General features: G+C 38.8%; 1 protein-coding gene and 1 long non-coding RNA gene across 2 annotated transcripts; both read left to right on the forward strand.

The window, feature by feature from the left end:
• Nucleotides 1-468: 468 nt before the first annotated feature.
• On the forward strand, nt 469-2,243 carry LOC130077423 (uncharacterized). Its single transcript, XR_008805743.1, has 3 exons — nt 469-558; nt 2,037-2,141; nt 2,221-2,243. It is a non-coding gene; the product is annotated as an uncharacterized LOC130077423 (long non-coding RNA).
• A 175-nt stretch (nt 2,244-2,418) lies between these two features.
• On the forward strand, nt 2,419-7,504 carry LOC130077422 (asialoglycoprotein receptor 1-like). Its single transcript, XM_056242660.1, has 4 exons — nt 2,419-2,545; nt 3,025-3,185; nt 7,003-7,112; nt 7,340-7,504. The coding sequence occupies exons 1-4, from the start codon at nt 2,458-2,460 to the stop codon at nt 7,488-7,490; spliced, it is 510 nt and encodes a 169-aa protein (XP_056098635.1). The 5' UTR covers nt 2,419-2,457; the 3' UTR covers nt 7,491-7,504.
• The last annotated feature ends 7,557 nt before the right edge of the window (nt 7,505-15,061 follow it).

Genomic DNA, 15,061 nt, shown 5'->3' on the forward strand with positions numbered 1-15,061 from the left:
GTCTGTTTTCTGCAGGTCGCTCATGTAACAGACAAACTGGCATCATTGTGCTTCTAGGAACAGTTTGCATGATTATTTTCCTCATCATGACTTCTGTCATCTGTGAGTGGATTAAAGGAAAGACTCTTTAGTGTATTGCTACTAAACTGCTTTAATTGTGATATGAACTGAACTGCTTTGCTCTGAGCTTTAATACACTATTTGAATTAGCATATGAATATTAAAAATAGTTTGTTTGTTTGTTTGTTTATTTTGGTTTGAAGTTTCACATCAAGAAAGAAAGTTCTCAATGCTGGAGAGTTGGATGAGCAGCCACACTTCTGATCTCACCTCAGTCAAATCTGATTTCCAGATCACAGGTGAGAACTTCATCATCATCATCATCATCATCATCATCACAGATCAGTTTCGGTAATGGACTTTTAATAACAACTGTTTTTTTTGTTTGTTTGTTTTTGGCAGGTGACTTAGAAAAGAAGGTTTCTGAGCTGCAGAACTTAGTGTCCAGTCTGAGTTCATCTGTGAACACGTCTGGATCAAGTAACACAATGGCCAACGGTTAGTGTCTTGACTACTTTAACACTGATGTTTTATTTTGTTTTATTAGGCCATTTATGGATACATTTTTTTAAAAAACTGAAGTATCAGGAGGATGATAATTCATGATCTTTTGTAATCTTTTTAGGACAAAGTTTAAACATAAATGTCCTCCATGAAAAATGTGACAACTAATGTCTGTTTGGGGTCAAATCATTAATGCAATGAATGTTTGCATGATTTAAAGGGTTAGTTCACCCAAAAATGAAAATGATGTCATTAATAACTCTCCCTCATGTCGCTCCAAGCCCGTAAGACCTCCGTTCATCTTCAGAACACAGTTTAAGATATTTTAGATTTAGTCCGAGAGCTTTCTGTCCCTCCATTGTAAATGTATGTACGGTATACTGTCCTTGTCCAGAAAGGAGATAAAGACATCATCAAAGTAGTCCATGTGACATCAGTGGGTTAGTTAGAGTGTGTTGAAGCATCGAAAATACAGTTTGGTCCAAAAATAACAAAAATTAGGCCTTTATTCAGCATTGTATTGTCTTCCGGTTCTGTTGTGGATCCGCGTTCAGTGCCGCCGCTGACGTAAGACGCTGCTGACGTGTGTCTGGTGTGTGTGTGTGTGTGTGTGTGTATTCTGGTTCTGTTGTGGATCCGCGTTCAGTGACGCTGCTGACGTAAGACGCTGCTGACGTGTGTCTGGTGTGTGTGTGTGTGTGTGTGTGTGTATTCTGGTTCTGTTGTGGATCCGCGTTCAGTGCCGCCGCTGACGTAAGACGCTGCTGACGTGTGTCTGGTGTGTGTGTGTGTGTGTGTGTGTATTCTGGTTCTGTTGTGGATCCGCGTTCAGTGACGCTGCTGACGTAAGACGCTGCTGACGTGTGTCTGGTGTGTGTGTGTGTGTGTGTGTGTGTATTCTGGTTCTGTTGTGGATCCGCGTTCAGTGACGCCGCTGACGTAAGACGCTGCTGACGTGTGTCTGGTGTGTGTGTGTGTGTGTGTGTGTATTCTGGTTCTGTTGTGGATCCGCGTTCAGTGCCGCTGCTGACGTAAGACGCTGCTGACGTGTGTCTGGTGTGTGTGTGTGTGTGTATTCTGGTTCTGTTGTGGAACATGCGTTCAGTGCCGCTGCTGACGTGTGTCTGGTGTGTGTGTGTGTGTGTGTGTGTGTATTCTGGTTCTGTTGTGGATCCGCGTTCAGTGCCGCTGCTGACGTAAGACGCTGCTGACGTGTGTCTGGTGTGTGTGTGTGTGTGTATTCTGGTTCTGTTGTGGAACATGCGTTCAGTGCCGCTGCTGACGTAAGACGCTGCTGACGTGTCATTAATGACATCATTTTCATTTTTGGGTGAACTAACCCTTTAAGTTTCTCAGCAGGGCATGATTGTTAAAAATCTCTTCTCTTTGAAACTGCAAATACTCTAAGATTTGATAAGTGCATAAGAATATTGATTATTTACTTATCATTTGTCCCTCTTACTCTCCATAAGAAATGCATAAAAAGAAGTTGTCTAATATTGAGACCTTGATGACTGATCTCGGCTCTTCACTGAGTTCACTCGCATCAAAACAAGAGGACAACCAACAGATGCTGGGTGAGTGCTGGACGTACATTCAGCTTTGAATAATCCTCATATTTAAGAAGCTGTATATTTCTATTTCTTTCTCCTACAGAGCACCAAAAGGATCTGATGGACAAGTTGGACACTGCGGTAATATCTCTTAGGTTTCAACTACTCAACCGGGACAGGGTTAGGTCTCCTCTGATTTTTCAACATACACAAAGTAATTAAAAAAATTCTAACTGTATTCATGCAATATCATGTTCTTCAGAATTGTGCTTTTCTTATATTGGAGGTAATCAGGCTGATATATTGTTCTGTTTGGCTTTTGTCTCCGGCTGAAGTGGACATGTCAAGCTCACTGAAGGACGTGAAGAATACAGTGGAGGAACTGAGATCATTAGTTCAATCTTTGTCTTATAAACTATCATTAACCAGTGAGTAAACTCTAAATTAAAGGTGCAATATTGTGCAGTTTCTGTTTTAATGCTTTTATTTTGTTGGCAACAAACTCTAAATCTGTAATGGTCCAAAGAAATAATATACAATAATCACAGACATTCTGAGCAGGATTAAATTACGTTAATTTGCATAAAATGAAAAACAGTAAGTGATTTGCTGTGAGGTTGGGTGAGGAAAAACTCGGATGTGTTTGATTCAGACGGTATTAAAATCATAGAACATTAATACAGCGAAATATTAATTAAACTTCCCTACAGAGATCACTTGTCATGCCCAGGGTTTATATGGAGATTTAAAATGAAAATTTGCAATGCAAATGGTGTTGTGTCGTAAAACCCTTGATTGAGTCACAAGAGGAGTTGACTAACTAGTGTCTCAGAGAGAGGTGGAGTAAATGATGACAGAATGTTTTGTCTGGGAAATAAAGTGTTAATTTAGTCTTGTCCTCTTATAGACGCACTTACATCCGGCTGTACTGGAACTGAGTGGATCCAGTTCAGCAACAGCTGTTACCTGTTCTCTAGTCACTCCATGAACTGGACCCAAGCAAAAGATTACTGCGAAGAGCAGGGCGCGTTACTCTTAAAAATAGAAGAAGGCTCTAAGAAGGAGTGGGTGAGTAACAGAAACACACACACACACACACACACACTTTTCCTTAACCCTTTCAGGCGTAGTCACTGTGAGAAACCACCTATTTTTTTATTACCTCTCATATTGCTTTATAATTTAAAGTAGGAATGTTTCCATTTTTAGGGTGTTTTAAGTAGCGGATAGGAGGTAATGTTTTCGCTGTGAGTGTTATGGAAGGAAACTGGTATGTTGCAAAATGCTGATTTATATATATATATTTTTTAAAGATTAGCTACTACAACTAGGGATGTTTATTGGGGGTTTTCCCTAACCGACAATCGAAGCTCATTAACTGATCATTAACCGACAAGATTTTTAAATCTGAATTACATTTTAAATAAAATGGATTAGTGTCTGTGACCCATTAAAATTACTAACATTTGTTTTTTAGGGCTTTAGTTTTGCATGTGCAAATAACAGCACGTCACATCATGCAGTAGCGCTTCAATCAACAAAAAACTGAATAAAATTATATATAAATACGTGAAATATATTTCACTGTAGGTGCATTGTGTAAAATAGGATCTGTTGACAGAAATGCAATATCATATACACTACCGTTCAAAAGTTTGGGGTCGGTACGATTTTAAATACTTTTAAAAGAATTCTCTTCTGCTAACCATGGCTGCGCTTATTTGATTAAAAATACAACAAAAATCAGTTATAGTATTAAATATTATTCCAGTGTAAATCAGCTGTTTTCTGTGTGAATATATAGTAAAGTGTAATTTATTCCTGTGATCAAAGCTGAATTTTCAGCATCACCAGTGTCAGTGTCTTCAGTGTCAAATGATCCTTCACAAATCAGTATAATAAGAGGATTTGATGCTCAAGAAACATTTATTATTATTATCAATGTTGAAACAGTTGTTGGTCTGTCAGTTGTACAGTTTTTTTTTTTTTTTTTGGATTCTTTGATGAATAGGAAGTTCAAAAGAACAGCATTTGTTTGAAATAGAATCTTTTGTAACATTATAAATGTCTTTACTGTCCTTGATAAATAAAAGTATTGATTTCTTTCCTCCAAAAAATAAAAATAAAATTCTCACTGACCACAAACTTTTGAACGGTAGTGTGCTTAACTATGTTTTCAGTGGTGTAAAGACCTTAAAGACCAACCATTCATTGCGACGACATAATTTCCTGTCGGCCACCTTAACTTCTGTTGGTTGTAATTCGCAAACTGACCACTTGAAGCCGCTAAAGATTACAAACTGCACATTTAATGCACTGTCTATGCTTCAATGTCCTAAAATTTACAACCTGTCCCACTGTGGTGTTATTATGCCACGCACATTTCTGAGCATGTGAAGGATGATGTTTTGCGTGGATATTTGAACGCGTGTGAAGTACAAAGCCTAGTTTATAAAATAAGTTCAGCATCCAAATACATCGCAAATATGGAAACATCGTGCCAAATGAGAGAGTCAGGCTACGTTGGCCCAACGCAGGTTTCTGTTTTCGCTTTAAATGCTTTTGTTTTGTCTTGACGTTTATAAAGCTACTTTTATTTTTCATTCTTGTTCCGTTCTGAATATTGTAACATTTAAAGGATTTGTTGTGGCGTTAGGGGAACTAAAATAGCCTATAGCTATGTCAGGGTATATGCAGGAATCTTGAAGTAATTTTAATACCTTTTCAAGACCTTCTCAATATTTTTTAATACCTCACCGCCACTTCAAGCTGTAACCATTTACATCAGTGATACTTTTAACTTAACAGTTTTAGTTTGTGATAAAGACTATAGACCACTCTAATACAAAAAAAAAACAAATAGGCTGGGATAGTAAATCAAAGCAAAGTTTATTAAAAAACTTCCCCATTCTTTTTTTTGCGTTCATCAACCTTCTCTTAACGGCACACTATGCAGGAATTCCGTTTTTTGTCAAGCAGCGACCCCTAGAGTCGCTGTGGAGTACTTGTATTTAACGTTACTGTCTAAATACCACTCACCAGAGCGTCTCTGCACTCACGGCCTGACACCCCTTTGAAGCTGTTATATTAAGGTACAAATCTTGCATAGTGTGCCTTTAAATATGAGATCTAGGGGTTGTTTATGGGTAGGCCTACTATGATATTAGACTACATAGCCTATAATAAAAGATAATGAATTTCAAACCTGAACCCAAATTTTTTTTTTCAAAGATCAACAGTCTGTCATTAGTCTTTAGTCTGCCACTAAAAAACGGCGTGTTGTGGTTCCGGTACACCAGCCATGTCAACGAAACGAATGAATGAAAATTTGCTTATCAATGTATATCTAAATTCACGCCTACATCTTTGTAGAACTTAAAAAAAAAAGAAACAGAAAAGATTCTGCAGCCAATGAGCCGCCGGCGGGGGCCGACTCAACCTCCACGGACAGTTTTTAATATTTTATCAGACAATAACTACTCAAGATTTTGCTTTAGTATAATTTTCGGGACAATTAGGGCCGGATTCGGGACAACAGCTTAGATTTCGGGACTGTCACGAATTTTTCGGGACGTCTGGTCCCCCTATGTGGCGGCGCGCGCGCAGTCTTCACTCGGACGCGCTCTTCAATCTATCGCCGTTGCGGACTCTCTCTATTCATTCCGGTGAAATCACAAAATAAAATGCACACAAACTTAGAAATATTTACTTACTATTCCATCAACAAGATCGCCAGGTCAGCATCACTGTTGTATCCAGTGCTGCTTTTTAGCTCGCGCCAACGAGTGAAAAGCCCCATCTATGGAAAAGCCTGACCGAGTGGGACTCTTGTCTGGTTCCTCACGCGGTCAAGTGTCTCCATGTTTCATATGTTGTTGTTGATGTGTGTGGCGTCGTAGCCGTAAACCATGTCGTGATTCTCGCGGGATTTGTCGGGGGCGCTCCTCTCAAACTTGCATTGCTGGTTTTTCCAGCGGCGTCTCCCCCAAGCTTTACTACCAGGATGATTCGCCCTACTATGAGTTTGTTTACCACCGAAATTACTTTGAAGCTGTTATATTAAGGTACAATTCTTGCATAGTGTGCCTTTAAAACATTTCGGTGCGTTGTAATACGCACTGGGAACGGCAGAGCTTACATTGTGCTTTTGAACTTCCGCCCGCTCTGGTTTTCTCAGAGGGAATTTACGAACGCCCCCACAACAGCCTAGTTTTTTATGTACCTGTTCGTTTTTTTAATAAAAATGACTAAATTTACACACTTTTACGATGTTTTTGGGACTCAAACTGTTGGACAACTAATTCAGAAAAAATACTTTCAGAATTTAAGACTTTATAAAGCCGTGATAAGACTTTTTTTAATACTTTTTAAGGGTCTTAATTTTCCCAAAATTGATTTATCACCTTTTAATCCTTTTCAAGACCCCGCGGATACCCTGCATGTTTATAGTGTTTCTTTTTGAGATTTCGCTTTATTTACCGGTATTTTACTTTAATGTTACAATAAAATGTAACTTATACGCAACCTGTTTTTCTCTTAAAAGCAAAATTTTATATGTTTAACGTTTTCAAAATGTCTTGAAAAATTACTTTTAAAATTACTTGCATTACCTACTTTTTAAACCGTTTAACTGATGTATTAACCGTCAAAATTCTTGCTCTTGGTTAACCAGTTAATTATGAGCATCCCTATAGCTACAACTATAATATAACAATTTTATAAGGAAAACTTAGGAGGTTTTCACTGTAACCACTATGCCTACAGGAAAACGAGGTTGTTACGTAAACCATTGTGTGTATACAGGAAATACCACTGGGTATCTGTGCATGAAAAGGGTTAATACCTTTTATTCTGCCTTTCAGTATTTTTTTATCCCTCCTCCTAGGAATTTGTTACCCATTTGGCCAAACCATTTGAATACTGGATCGGTCTAACAGATCAGATCACAGGCCAGTGGAGATGGGCGGATGACACTAATTGCACCATGGACAAAGTGTGAGTTGAATTATGCAGTCACAGTTTTCCATATCAAATTCATTTTCCATTATTTCCTTTGTAAACGAAAGTAGGATAGGAAGCAATCAATTCAAGATAATGATTGTTAAGTACATGCAACTTGATTAAACAACCTTTCAGCCATTTAAATAGTTGTTGTTGGTCATGGACATGGGATACATTACAAAAATAAGTTTTCTATAAGCATTTTTTGGCTTTGGTTACAGACACTGGGGACCTGGGCAGCCGGATGACTGGCAAGGACATCCGCACGAGGGAGGAGAGGACTGTGCACATATAACAAAATTTGCAAATATTAATGACAACCACTGCTCCACCAAAATGAAATTTATATGTAAAGGACCTAAGGATTCTTAATAGCAACCTGTGTGTGTGTTCTTCAAGAGATCTACCATACATTTGTTGTGTTTTATTTTTTCTTTATTCATTTATAATCCTTTAATCATAATCGTTTAATCATTCCATTTAATCTTATAATCGTTTATTAATTTTCTTCACATTACTTATTTTCCTTGCTCTCGGAATGCTTGCTGTTGTTGTTTAATCTTATGATTGTGTGGTTTCAAGAGATATTTGTGTTCACAAGTTAAGAGATTTTTAGTGTCACAGGACAATGCTGTGAAGCAGTAATCTTCCATTGCTCTTGCTTCGGGATAATGACACTTGTTGCATGTGTGCTGATCAAACGGAGTACAGGACGAAGACCAAAGTAGGGATGAAGTTCAGAAGAAGTTTTTAAAATCCATCCTACAAGATTAAAATCCACCCCCAAGTTCTTTAATGAGTTTCTCAACTAAAATATATGGCTGAATGGTGTTGAAAGCAGATGAAAAATCAATAAAAAGTAATTTAACAAATGTTTTCGGCTTATCTAATAGCTAAGTAAATGTAATAGAGTTGCTATCCTCTACACCTCGTTTAGCCCTGTTCGCAAATTGAAGAGGATCCCGAGATCTCTGAGTCCTTCGCATAATTTCTCTCTTAAAGGTTCTCTAAGCAATGTCGGGTGACGTCACTTCTTGTTGACGTTAAAGTATTGTCAAACAAAACGGAGGCTAGCTCGACCTTCCCTCCTCCTCATCCGCGCACTAACCCCCCAAACCCCGCCCCCAAGTCCTTCTTGGCGGTGATTGGCTGGAACAGTTTGTCATGTTTCGTGGAGCGGGTTAGCCCAGTTTGTTTTTGTTGCTGTTTGTGGAGCCTGGGCTGTCTACAGAGATCGCGTTTCTTTACAGTGTGTTCAGGGGACAGGCAGCCAGCGGATAGTGAGGAGATGTTTGCTGTATGTGACAAAAAATGTTTTGGCCTAAAAAACGCGTGACATCGCTTAGAGCACCTTTAACTAATTTTTCAAAACATTTCATAACTAAGGATGTGAGCACCACAGGTCTAAAGTCATCTAATATCTGTACATTCTGCTTTTATGGCACTGGAATCACTATAGACTGCTTCCTATAGACTATAGACTGCTTTAGACAGAGCAAAAATTTCATAAAATATTGGTCCTACAGACAGTGGCGGAGCCAGGATTTTTTCATAGGGGTGGCCAGCCAGGGGCCAGCAAACAGTCTGGGGTGGCACATAAATCTTATTTTTTTTTAACATAATAATTAGTTTAAATAATGTATTGGACTATAATAATGTATTCCTACACAACTGAATACAGTTCAGTTGTATTCAATTGTAATTGAGAGAGTAGTGAATTAGAAATCATGGAATACTGAGTGAATTTGATTTTTTTATTTTTTTTTTATTATTAGCTACTTACCACCTCCAGGCATACTAATAAAGGGGACACACACTATAGCTGAAGTTCTTTAGTCATATAGTAAACTTGCTCAGTTAGCATGGTTCTGGTTCTCAAAACCCCCAACATTGTTGCACCTTCATGGATGAGACATGCAGATAACTACTGTAGTTCAAAGATTATACCCTTCATTGAATTTTATATAATCAATTAACTCTTCAACTTTCTATATTAGTAGTCAAAATAAAGAATCTAAACCACTTCTATCATACCTTATTATAAAGGGGGGAAACATCTCTTTTGAATCGCTATGTGCAAGAATGTGAACAAGGCGGAAGTCAACATGCACATACATGGCAGAATGTAAAATGAGTTATTTTATGGATTTAAAAATTATGCATTGTATTTTGTCCTTTACAAATTAACGCAAAATTAACGCCTATCTTCTAGTACAAATGCACAGTGCTCACATTTATTTGTACATTAAAAAACCACATAGCCTATCAGTTTGTGCCTTAAACATGGCAGAATATTGAAGTGATGCCTGTAAGCTGGTGAGCATGGCGTCCCCGGATAACTCCCCGTACAACCTCTTAAAAATTTTGTAATACAGCCTGAAATGACAGTTATACACAGGATTTAGTACGTTATATCAAGTACATTATCAACATTATCACATAATCTTTAACTTGATAATAGTGATCACATTCTTAAAATGTTCTAATTGTATGTTTTTCTTTTACTTACCTAAAACAGAAACTTAGATCTGGACAAATCGAGTGATCAGCAGCTGCAAAGACGTATGAGTCGCCCATTTCCTCCTGAAGGTCGTATTTCTGTGTATTTAAAGCAGAGGAGGGAGAGTGGCCACTTTGAAAAAGAGTCTGTAGTTTGTTGATTGTCTCTGGTGCAACATCTCGGTACCTCATAGCCTCAGCACACATAAGCAGGTGATTATGTTGATGTTTCAGGTGGATGTAAAGACATAATCCTTCTTCTATGTGTAAATCAGCAGATCTGAGGACAATAAAATGATTATTACATATATTAGGCAAGGCAAGGCAAGTTTATTTATATAGCACATTTCATACACAATGGTAATTCAAAGTGCTTTACATAGGAGAAAATAAAATAATAAAAAAAATAAGAATAATTAAAAAAGTTTGGAATAAAAAATAAAATACAGTAAAAACAGTTGGACGAACAGTGGCACAGTGCTCATTCAGTGAATGCACAGCTAAACAGAAGTGTTTTGAGTCTGGATTTGAATGTGAGTACTGTAGGAGCACATCTGATCTCTTCTGGAAGCTGGTTCCAGCTGCGGCTGGCATAATAGCTAAAAGCAGACTCTCCTTGCTTAGAGTGAACCCTTGGTATTCCTAGCTGATGTGATCCTAATGATCTGAGTGATCTGTTGGGTTTATATTCAGTGAGCATATCTGCAATATATTGAGGTCCTAGCCCATTGAATGATTTATATACCAGTAATAACACTTTAAAATCAATCCTAAATGTAAGGGAGCCAGTGTAAAGACTTGAGGACTGGTGTGATATGTTCATATTTTCTGGTTCTGCTCAGGATCCTGGCAGCAGCGTTCTGTATGAGCTGCAACTGTCTTATGGTCTTTTTGGGAAGGCCAGTGAGGAGTCCATTACAATAATCCACCCTGCTGGTGATAAAAGCATGCACAAGTTTCTCTAAGTCTTGATTGGAAACAAAGCATCTAATTCTTGCAATATTTTTCAGATGATAGTATGCTGATTTAGTTATTGATTTGACATGACTACTGAAACTAAGGTCTGACTCTAGAGACACACCAAGATTCCTGACTTGATTTTTAGTTGCTAGACCCCTAGCGTCAAGGTATGCATTCACCTTGAGAATCTGAAGGTATGCATTCACTCATCGTGTCGTCTGCATAGCTGTGGTAAGAGATTTGGTTCTTTCTCATTATTTGGCTAATTGGGAGCATGTACAGGTTGAATAGGAGTGATGCAAGAATTGAGCCTTGAGGGACTCCACATGTCATGGATGTCCACTCAGACTTATGGTCTCCTATACTCACATAACCTCTCCCTCCTAAGTATGACCTGAACCATTTTAGGACTATCCCAGAAAGCCCCACCCAGTTTTCCAGCCTGTTATTACATTATTTAGAAAACTGAGACAGAGAGTGACTTTATTTACAAAACAGCAAGCCTGTTTTTTAGGGTAGCAAATCTATTTTAATCTAAATTCTAACCTGGACTTTCTGTTCTGCGAAAAGCTTTTCCTCTTGAGAACAACATACATCACAGCAGGACAGGATGTATTTTTTTTCGAGGAAGAATGCCGTGTGTTGTGTTAGCATCTTAGGTCCACCTTCAAACACATTCAATTAAGGTTTTGGCTCAACCCTTGCAACAATAAATGAATGCACCTGCTATGGAATCACTTACTCTGTACATGTTCTTCCTTTGTCGTTCCCCAGGGTAGCTTTTGTTCACCCGCCATGTCGTTTGTGATGACTTTTGAAAGGCTTGAAGCCATCTGTGAACCTCCTCCTCAGTTTGAAGTCTTACTTTTAGAGAAATGTTGCAGTTCTTACCCTCAAGAGGCTCCAATAAACAGATATAGTGTTCATAGTCCTCAGGGAGGAGTTTCTGTCGAAGCACCAAAAACATTTAAAGAGTAGGCAAATGCATGGTGTCACCCAAATATCATTTAACATTAACACATATCCTACATTCTGTAAACTATCTCTGCCTTAAAGTTAGTGCTCCATGCATGGTAGAAGTTGCTTTCCTTTTAAATGTCAATGTTGTTTGTTTAAATTGTTTAGGTAATGCTTTTGCCTAATAGCCTCCAACTAAACTTTGCCAATGGGACCTATACATTTAAAATCCGCACAGAAGAGGTTGTTTGTCTACCCTCTGTACTACTTGAGGGGAAAAAAGGGGTTGGAACGCCAATAGAACACAATAAGATGTTGACTTAATGTCAAAGTAGTATTATTTGTTTGCTAACAGCCTAGCAATACATGGAGCCCCATTAAGATAAGGAGTTTGACATTATCCTCGCTTCAACAACACTTTTTTTGTTTTGTTTTATTTTTATCCATCTACACCTAACCTCAAGCAGCTCCATCTCCTCAAAGTTGCCAAGTGTCTGGCAAATGTTGCAAGCTTTAATAAATCCTGCCATTATGCTCACCACTTCTAGAAACAGAACAGAATGAACTCTTGAATGGAACTATCAAGACACGAATTCGCGGCGATGTGTTACGGCGAGCCAATCAGGGATGAGTTCCCCAATGAATATTAATGAGTCTTCCCCTACCGCCCTGCAAAAAAAAAATTCGCGGGGGGGAGTGCCTCCTCATCTGCGCACCAGAGCCATATAGAGATCTATATGGCTCTGCTGCGCACTAACCCCCCAAACCCCGCCCCCAAGTCCTTCTTGTCGGTGATTGGCTGGAACTGTTTGTCATGTTTCGGGGAGCAGGTTGCGGCAGTTTGTTTTTGTTGCTGTTTGTGGAGCCTGGGCCCAGTGGGCTGTCCACAGAGATCGCGTTTCTTTACAGTGTGTTCAGGGGACAGGCAGCCAGCGGATAGTGAGGAGATGTTTGCTGTATGTGACAAAAAATGTTTTGGCCTAAAAAACGCGTGACATCACTTACAGCACCTTTAAAATGAAAAAGTTCACTTTTGGTAAATGTATTGTTTAGTTCACTGTTTTGAGAGGCTTGTGGACATAGTGGCGGGTTGTTTTTACAAGTACATTTTTTGGATCATCAAAGTTAGGGGGGCAGCTGGGGGGGCAAGGCTCTAGAGTGGGGGGGGCACCTGCACCTGGTTGTTGGTGTCAGACGGGCCGGTCTGAGTATTTCACAATCTGCTCAGTTACTGGGATTTTCACGCACAACCATTTCTAGGGTTTACAAAGAATGGTGTGAAAAGGGAAAAACATCCAGTATGCGGCAGTCCTGTGGGCGAAAATGCCTTGTTGATGCTAGAGGTCAGAGGAGAATGGGCCGACTGATTCAAGCTGATAGAAGAGCAACTTTGACTGAAATAACCTCTCGTTACAACCGAGGTATGCAGCAAAGCATTTGTGAAGCCACAACACCCACAACCTTGAGGTGGATGGGCTACAACAGCAGAAGACCCCACCGGGTACCACTCATCTCCACTACAAATAGGAAAAAGAGGCTACAATTTGCAAGAGCTCACCAAAATTGGACAGTTGAAGACTGGAAAAATGTTGCCTGGTCTGATGAGTCTCGATTTCTGTTGAGACATTCAGATGGTAGAGTCAGAATTTGGCGTAAACAGAATGAGAACATGGATCCATCATGCCTTGTTACCACTGTGCAGGCTGGTGGTGGTGGTGTAATGGTGTGGGGGATGTTTTCTTGGCACTCTTTAGGCCCCTTAGTGCCAATTGGGCATCGTTTAAATGCCACGGCCTACCTGAGCATTGTTTCTGACCATGTCCATCCCTTTATGGCCACCATGTACCCATCCTCTGATGGCTACTTCCAGCAGGATAATGCACCATGTCACAAAGCTCGAATCATTTCAAATTGGTTTCTTGAACATGACAATGAGTTCACTGTACTAAAATGGCCCCCACAGTCACCAGATCTCAACCCAATAGAGCATCTTTGGGATGTGGTGGAACGGGAGCTTCGTGCCCTGGATGTGCATCCCACAAATCTCCATCAACTGCAAGATGCTATCCTATCAATATGGGCCAACATTTCTAAAGAATGCTTTCAGCACCTTGTTGAATCAATGCCACGTAGAATTAAGGCAGTTCTGAAGGCGAAAGGGGGTCAAACACAGTATTAGTATGGTGTTCCTAATAATCCTTTAGGTGAGTGTATATTTTTTATTTATATTTTTATTAAAGGAGCCGTATGTAAGATTGTGGCCAAAACTGGTACTGCAATCACTTTCAAATGACTGTAGAGCGGTGTATCCCCTCCCCCTCCCCCCTGACTCGAGGTTGCCAGATAGACTGCAGGATCCAGCAGGAACGTAGGCTGCTACAAGAAGTGGTACCTAGAGCAGAGCTGGCAACCCGGATGCAGCAACACTACTGACTTCGTGATTGGTAGATAGGTGGAGGGTGGGGCTTCAGACCATAACACAACATGACAACATCAACATCAGTTGAGGGCTGCAACTTCACTTTTTAAATGACAATATCCTGGCCGGACTACTATTGTCAGTGATATAAGTATTTGTAGTGAACATGATTTCTTAATGTCTAGTGACATATCAGGGCCATTTTATGATTAATTGAAATACATTTCTTACATACAGCTCCTTTAAGTTTTATATTTTTTCATCCGTTTTAATTTAAGCTTGTGTTATTAATTTTGTTGTATTTTTTAAATATTTTTAATTCGATTTTTTTTTTTTTTGATACTTTCAATTTTTGTACATTTATTTATAAATTATATATAAATTATAAATTTTAGTACTTAAACTTGAAATGTTGTCTTGGCTACTAACTGAAATATTTATTTCACAAAGGCTTTTTTTATATTTTATTTCATTAACGTAAATGATTTTAACAGTTTTAGTTGGTCAGATTCATGATTCAAATACTTAGTAATTGGCCATCATCCGACAAATGTGGCGTTAAACTTGTATTTACTTTACAACATTCCTTAAACTTTGAAAGAAATCATACAGCTCACAATATTAGATGCATTAAGTTAATAGCCACGCAGTACGCTTAAAAATAGTTCTGATGATCAGTATTTTAATGCATCTGTATTAAAAACATGATACAGGATTATTCAGGGCAGACTTTATGCTCCTAATAGCATCATATTGTTTCTGTTCATTTGTACATTCTGTCTTGCCAGCAGCTCGATATTAAATTATCCTTAGAACAGTTACAGATCAAGTTTTACGAATTGCTCTCTCTTCCCTAATTCAGTATATTTTTACGTTTGAAAGTCCAAGCTCAGCACAAATGCAGTGTTTTGCTCATTCAGCAAATTGATTTTATTAGAAGTGCTATTTTAAATGCTAAAAAGGAAAATTCCCCACAGCTTTCAGAAAGAATGAAGACGTGTACAGAGTCACACAAGTAGAAAGACCAAAGAGCAAGTTAAATGAGACCAATTGAAAAACTAGATCCATGGAATGGGTCACTTTTTTGGGGGGTGGGGAGAGAAGGAAG

This window comes from Rhinichthys klamathensis, unplaced genomic scaffold (genome assembly GCF_029890125.1).
Source record: "Rhinichthys klamathensis goyatoka isolate OS25496 unplaced genomic scaffold, OSU_Roscu_1.1 h1tg000738l_1, whole genome shotgun sequence".
Classification (NCBI taxonomy): Eukaryota; Metazoa; Chordata; class Actinopteri; order Cypriniformes; family Leuciscidae; genus Rhinichthys; species Rhinichthys klamathensis.